At 41.9% G+C, this 7,450-nt stretch overlaps 1 protein-coding gene across 1 annotated transcript; it reads left to right on the forward strand.

Annotated features, from left to right (window-relative positions):
• Positions 1-1,790: 1,790 nt before the first annotated feature.
• Positions 1,791-6,919, forward strand: Ifit3 (interferon induced protein with tetratricopeptide repeats 3). Its single transcript, XM_047553631.1, has 2 exons — positions 1,791-1,917; positions 4,897-6,919. Exons 1-2 carry the CDS (start codon positions 1,913-1,915, stop codon positions 6,353-6,355), a joined length of 1,464 nt encoding a protein of 487 aa, XP_047409587.1. The 5' UTR covers positions 1,791-1,912; the 3' UTR covers positions 6,356-6,919.
• The last annotated feature ends 531 nt before the right edge of the window (positions 6,920-7,450 follow it).

Genomic DNA, 7,450 nt, shown 5'->3' on the forward strand with positions numbered 1-7,450 from the left:
ACCTTGAAATATGAGAATGTTATTGATACCCATGATGAGAATCAGGCTGAGTCCTATTTCCCTGATGTTGACGATTGAACACCTGAGAAATACCAATGCAAGCATAGAAAGTAAGTATTATTTAAAGGATATAACAGAGGTAGACTTCGCCAAAGAGAAGGGGCCCTAGAGTTGGCTGTCTGAGGAAGTGGAGGTATCCTGCCCTTTTTAGACATTTTAGATTTCCTTTGTCCTCATGCTTCCTCCTCCCCACATCCTGCCTACTTGACTAATGTCCAAAAGGGGTGCCAAAAAGCAATCTAAGGGCAGAAAGGAAGCCACCCAGGGATGTATAGGCAGGAAAGGAGCCACCCAGGAGACATTCATTAACAACTTGTACAGCTAGGTGCAAGGAGGAACAATCCCCGTAGGCAGGTAGCCTTGGCAACAGTTGGAGAAGAAGAAATGCTCTGGAGGTATTAGCTTTTTATTTCCTCCTGAATCAGCCCCTATCTTTCTGACCCAGTCATTCATTATCTACATTGACTGTCCTTTTGACCCCTGGCCTCATTATCAGGTCACTTTTGCTACGTAAGCACCTCGGTTTTGTATAGCTTCAGGACAGAGGAAGCCTTACTTCTATCTAACCCACAATTCCTTCAAACCTGTAAAAAATCAACTCCTAAAATTTTTAATGGATATTTACATCATGCCTGGGAAGTGTCTTTAAAATTTTAGAAAGAATCTCTTAGGGTAATATCACTTCTTCAGAATTCAAAGCACAAATATACAGATTTATCATTTATCCATTGATTAAACAATAATACATGTATTACTAATTTCCATTTTAGAGCTAGATAAGCTAAACTACTCAGAGATCCCTCTAGCGCTTGGCTTTCTATATGTGTATGGGGTAAAATGGAAAGTCAGGTTTTCCAAGTTGACTCCTAGAAAAATTCCAGAACTAGCAACATGAACTGAGAGAATTAAACTCAGGTCTTTGCAAGTGAAGTGGAAAAGAACCAAAGTAATGATATTTTGTTCTGACCTGACTCCATTGTATGCTTGCTTATAATGTTTTCCTTTCAGCCTCTTGAAGCTGTGTCTATGTTCACAGTACAGTAGGCCCTTCCCACGTCCCTGACTATGGCCCTGATATATAACCAAATGACTCTGAAATGTGTAATCGAAACAATTCTCTCATGTAATCAAAATATCCATCTCAACAGTGTCCTCCTGACCTACATGTGCTTCAATTGTTCTTATGCTTTTTGTGGTTTTTGCCTTTATAAACTCTGTACTTTCAAAATTCAGATGCTGGGAGTTCTTTGAGGCTGCTCCTAGCCCTGCTTGCTTGGCATACTCATTAAAGAACCTTTTCTTTTCCTTTCAATTTGGCTCAATATGCGTGATGGTTTGTAATTCTTGTGCATTTCCATAACACAAGCAAATTATCTCCCATGAGTAAATTTTCTGGATGAAACTAATACATATATATATATTTTTAATATTATATGGTCCTAGAAATCCCTACTTCAAAATCTCTCAGAAACTTTACTAAAAATGCACTTTTCTGGGCTGCTCCCAGATTGATGGTCAGGCTTTTGGAACTGCTTTCTTATTCTCTCACACTGTAGTTTCAGATTCACGGCTTTGAGCAATGTGCTCCAGCTGAGTGAAAGCAGTGCTTAATATAAAGTTTCTTTTTCTTGACAATTTTAAGTCAGTTTCACTTTCTAGTTTCCTCTTCCCTTTCCTAACAGCAATTTTCTCTGCAACAGGGAGACGCCTCAGCTGGAGCATTCCCCGCCCCACGCCCTCCTCTTATATAGCTCCCACAGCAGCGCTGACTGGAGGCAGACCACGAAGATTTCTGAAGAGCAAATCAGCCACGTCCCAGCTTGTCAGAACTACAGAGAAACAGATTGTAATCATGAGGTTAGTAAAATAAGAAAGCAGAACCAATCTTATTCTCAAATGTAAATTGTAAGCTGAGCTCACTATGCAAGGAACTGTTCCTTATAGGTTCTACATACCTTTACCAGTTTGGACCTTTATCAGTTTTTTGTTTGTTTTCTGTGGCTTTTTCTGGTGTAAATGCAAAGACTCCCCAGTTTCTAGACCTGCTCACTAGGTGGAGCTGGTCGCTGGGATCAGAGAGGATGGACAGAGTGATCCAGCCATGCATAAAGTTTGCTGATTCAAAGTTAGACCTAAGGGTATTCTCTTTGTGGGTTTTTCTGTTGAACCATTTGAAATGACTAAGAGAGCCTTTTTTTCTTGTGATTTTCAAAGGAAGTATTTATTTTTAACAGGTATTGTGAAAGATGGAATCAATATTGCAAAACCAACTCATGAAGACCTGAAAATAATCAGTTTGAAGTGGGACATGGAAGAAACAATTCTTACAGATGGGGATTTTTTTTTTCTTTTTTCATTTCTTATATGAAAACAAAGCCCATAGCTTAGAGATTTTTGTTGCTGTGGTGAATGCTGGTGACTAGCAGAAAGTAGTTCCACTTCAAAACCAATAATAACTTAATCTCTCATTTAATGCTGATCTAATCTCCAGGGATGGAAAGTAGACTAATGGTTGCCTGGGGATGGAGTAAGAAGACACACAAAAGAATCTTTGGGGATGATAGAAATAGTCTATAGGGAGTCTACATGGTTATGTGGGTGTAAACATTTGTTAAAGCTCATCAAACTTTAAAATGGGTGCATTTTATGGTACATAAGTACAATCTCAGTAAACTTGATTTTAAAAAAATGCATATAGACCCTCTAGAGTTGTGTCACTGGTAGAGTCTCAGAGAAAACTAAGAGGGAAAGAAAACTGCTTTTCCCACCTAACAGCTATGAGGTAGGATTGAGGTTTGATTTCTTGGGGAGGGAGGATTCTATTGATTGCTTAGTGAGGGTTGATTGCTTACTGGAGACACCAGACAGGGAGGAAGGAAAGGGAGAGAAAATGCTCTCCAAGGTCATATTCGGGCATGGAATGTATGGAAGAATTTCACTGCCAAGTAGCTCAGGTTACCCTTTGCTATATTTTGGACTCCAAGAGTGATGTTAACTGTGTCTGCGTGAGTAGGGTCAACCAGAAAGCCAGGTCCTGTCCAGCATCTAGGTAACCAGCCTACACAAGAGGCTTTGCAAAGTCCTGTGTTTTGTTGGATCTAGAGCCATTGACTTGAGGAGGTTTGAGGGTAACCCTCTGGACTATGATGATCTGAAGTCCACATCAAGGTTCTCTGTAGGGGCAGAGGTAGGGTGGATTGCTCTTCTGCAGCAGTGCTAAAAATTGCCAAAGTGGGGACATGCCTCTATCCTAGGTACTCAGGAGGCTGAGGCAGAGGTATTGCAAGTTCAAGACCTCAGAAATTTAGGAAGACCCTGTCTCAAAGTTTTAAAAACTAAAAATTTTTTAAAATAAAATTAAAAAGACAGGGGATATAGTTCACTGGTGCTGTACTCCCTGGATTCAAGACCCAGTTCTGTCAATAAATTAAAAAAAAAAAAAAAAAAAAAGAATTGCCAAGGGGGAAAATCAGATGGGAAAATGTCTGGCTAATGCCAGCTCTGAGTATCCTCTAGAGTCCCACTGAGGAACTCTTGTTATTACATACAATTTATGTTACCACAGCCCTATGCCAGTGACTTGACTCTGGGGCAGTACCAATAGCCAGGTTCTGTCACCGGCTACTTCCAGAGACATGAGTGTTGATGAAGTAAGAAAGGAATTTATTCAGTGTGATGACGTTGTAAGGCTGGGGGGACTACTATCCCAAAGCTGATCTTTGGGGATATTGACAAGAGCTTCAGGTTTGTATAGGGGAAGGAACAAAAGCAGGTTATGAGGTATGCACAGCCAAGTGGTCTTGGTGAACTGAGATCTGTTTGATCATTACTTCAGGTCTGGTTCTGCAGGGGAAGTTGTCATTGCTTGAGGGGGCTATTGTTTCCTGGACAGGAGATGACTTTTCCTACTTAGGGTAACACTCTTGGTTTGTAATGGCTCCCATTTAGGAAAGCAGTCCTATCATGAGGTGATTTGCCTGAAAGACATGTTGCTTCTAGAATCTTGAAAATATTTCAGTTATTCTTACCTTGGTGTCTTCAGTCTTGAAGGGTGACAAGAGAGATTAGGTAAATTTATGACTAGTCAACATCAACCTTGTATTACCAGTTTTTCGATAGACACATTTTTTTTTTCATACCAGGATTGAACCCAGAGGTACTTAACCACTGAGCCACATCCCCAGCCTTTTTAAATGTTTGTTTAGAGACAAGGTCTTGCTAAGTTGCTTAGTCTTTGCTAAATTGCTGAGGCTGGGCTTTGAACTCACCATCCTCCTGCCTCAGCCTCCTGAGCTGCTGGGATTACAGGTGTGAGCCTCCAAGTTCAGTAACAGACACTCCTTAAATGATTTAAGTGTCTATGAGTTAAGCAGGTATTGGATTCAGACTTTAAGGTAGCAAAATGAAGATAGAGATGCCAAATTTTTTTCCCTGCTTTTAGTTACCCATTGGACAACTACAGACACCTTCAGGTTTCCTCTTCCTTAAATGCCTACCATGCTTCTTGCATTATATGTGTGCAAATGTGAGCAGAGAAAGCCCAAAATGGATGGGAGTTAGAAGGGTAAGAAGGATATTGACTTAAAGCAAAGTTTGCCTTTTTAAAGAGTATTTCAGGGACGGGAAACTGGCAATTGGAAATGACAGTCCCAGAGTGAAGTCTTCCTAGAACTTTGTGGCTCACTGTGTGGTCCAAATCTAACATCCCTAGGAAGGTTGCAAATTTTAAACCAGATATCTAAGCATCCTGTAGCGCAGTCAAGTTGGCATATAAAATTAACTATTGTAATGTTTGGCAGGTACACATCATAGTGATCATGTACATTTTCTTCACAGTGAGATCACCAAGAATTCCTTGAAGAAAATTCTTCCACAGTTGAAGTGCCATTTCACCTGGAACTTATTCAAGGAAGAAAGTGCCTCAGGTTATCTAGAAGACAGAGTGTGTAATCAGATTGAATTTCTAAATGCTGAGTTCAAAGCTACAATGTACAATTTGCTTGCCTACATTAAACACCTGGATGGTCAAAACGAGGCAGCTCTGGAATACCTTCAGAAAGCTGAAGAGGCAATCCAGGAAAATCACGATGACCAAACAGAGATCAGAAGTCTGGTCACCTGGGGAAACTATGCCTGGATCTACTATCACATGGACCAACCTGAAATTGCTCAGACTTATGTGAACAAGGTGAAAGACATCTGCACAAAGCTTTCAAATCCTTACAGCATTGAGTGTCCTGAACTTGACTGCGAGGAAGGATGGACACGACTACAATGTGGAAGAAATGAGAGAGCAAAGTGGTGTTTTCAGAAGGCTCTGGAAGAGAAACCCAACCACCCAGAATCCTCCACCGGACTGGCAATTGCAATGTACCATCTGGATAAGAAACCAGAGAAGAACTTCTCTGTCAATGCTCTGAAGCAGGCCATTGACCTGAATACCAAGAACCAGTATCTCAAAGTTCTGTTGGCCCTGAAACTGCAGGAGATGAATGAAAAAAATGAAGCAGAGAAATTGGTTGATGAGGCCTTGGAGAAGGCCCCTTACCAAACAGATGTCCTACATAAGGCAGCCTATTTTTATGAGAAAAAAGGTAATCTAGACAAAGCTATTGAACTGTTTCTAAGGGCACTGGAATCCACACCAAACAATAGGTATCTCTATTACCATATTATGTGCTGCTATAAAGAAATGGTCACACAGATGCAGAATATAGAAAAATCCAAAGTCAGTGAATATAGACAGAAGATTGAGGAACTAAGGAAACTGGCTAAAGACCATATGGATAAAGTTCTTGAGAAGGAGCCAGGTCCTCTGGGTGTACCCTCTGATCTCAAGAAGTACCTGGAAGCAGAAAAATGTTATCAGAAGGTATTCTGTAAGGAGATCCCGGAGGCTGAGAGGGAACATCTTCAATCACACTGTTGCAGCCTTCAGGAGTATCAGGGTAAGTCTGAAGACATTTCTGCTGTCCAAACTGGTTTAGAGAGTTTTCACCTAAGCAAAAAATCAACTGAGAAGGAAGAGATGAAACATCCGTCACAGAACACAGCTGAGAGTCTGCTTCAACAAAATGCACCAAATTCTTGGTATCTCCAAGGATTAAATCACAAGCAGCAAGGAGATCTGCAGCAGGCAGCCAAATGTTATGAGAAGGAACTGGGACACCTTCTAAGGGATGCTCCGTCAGGCATCGGCCGAGTGTTCCTGTCAGAATCTGAGTCTGAAGATGACAGTGAAGAAATGTTCCAGGGTGCAGGCAGTTCCTCTCCCAGAGAGCATCCCGACTCCTGAACTGAGGCGGGAAGAAGAAGAGAAGCAGCATCAGAAGGTCTGGAAGATGTCTGGAAGGGAGCAGAAGCCTGGGAAGGCGGGGTGGGGGCGGGACAGGGGCGGGGCAGAGGGCGTGGCAGGCACCTTGGGCAGCTGAGCTGGCAGATCTTGCTTATCGCTTTCAAGTACATTTTTGAAGAGTTGTTTTCTCCTGTTCTGTCTCTGCTGTCCATTCCAGCCCCACAGTTATCTGGTCAGAGCACCGCCTTTTGACTAATCACTGATGGAAGCAGAACTTCGGCCTATGTGATACTGATTCATTTTCAATTTGTGACTCAGTTTGCTATGTAATTCCCATTTCTGCCCTTCTTGCCAACGGTAACATGTGGTGACTGCCTACCAACAAAATCTGCAGTCTTCTTCCTTCACCCCATTTCCCATTCAACCTTCTGGGCCCAGAAGTTGAGTTTTTGACTAACCCTAAAATAATCCGTACATCTTTCTCAGCTTTAGGCATGTATTTTGGTGTATTCTTGGTAGTGATACTATGCTAAAGAGTGTTCTTGATAGTAATGCTGCAATAAATCAAAAAATTTCAACTCAGAATAGTCATTGTGTGATTTGTGTGACTAGGAAGGTAATACTAATCTTCAAAGTTTCGTCTGCTGGGGATAAAGGGTAATTGCTAAATCATACCCTGCTTTCTTAACATTCTAACCCCTCCGTTAGAACTCACCCTCTTCCCCTATAACCTGCTCAACCTTAGCCTCTTTGGAATTATAACTCTCATTCCAGTTCAGGAGCCTCAGTGGACCCTAGTGCCAGCTGCTGTTGTTGACCAAGGTTGCTGTGCACCCAGGAATACCTGGGCAAACGCTACCCTGAGAGTGTCCCAGGACTAGACTAGCCCAAGAACAAAGGCCCATCCAGGCCTGCAATGGCACCTTCAAAACTGTCAGCATATGACATGCTGAACTTCATTTTATTCAGGTAAAAGTCAGATTGGGACAAACTCATGGGAGGCTGGGCACAGTGGCCCACACCTGTAGTCCCAGTGGCTCTGGAGACTGAGACAGGAGAGTCAAGAGTTCAAAGCCAGCCTCAACAAAAGCAAGA

The sequence above is a fragment of the Sciurus carolinensis genome, chromosome 5 (genome assembly GCF_902686445.1).
Source record: "Sciurus carolinensis chromosome 5, mSciCar1.2, whole genome shotgun sequence".
Taxonomy (NCBI): Eukaryota; Metazoa; Chordata; class Mammalia; order Rodentia; family Sciuridae; genus Sciurus; species Sciurus carolinensis.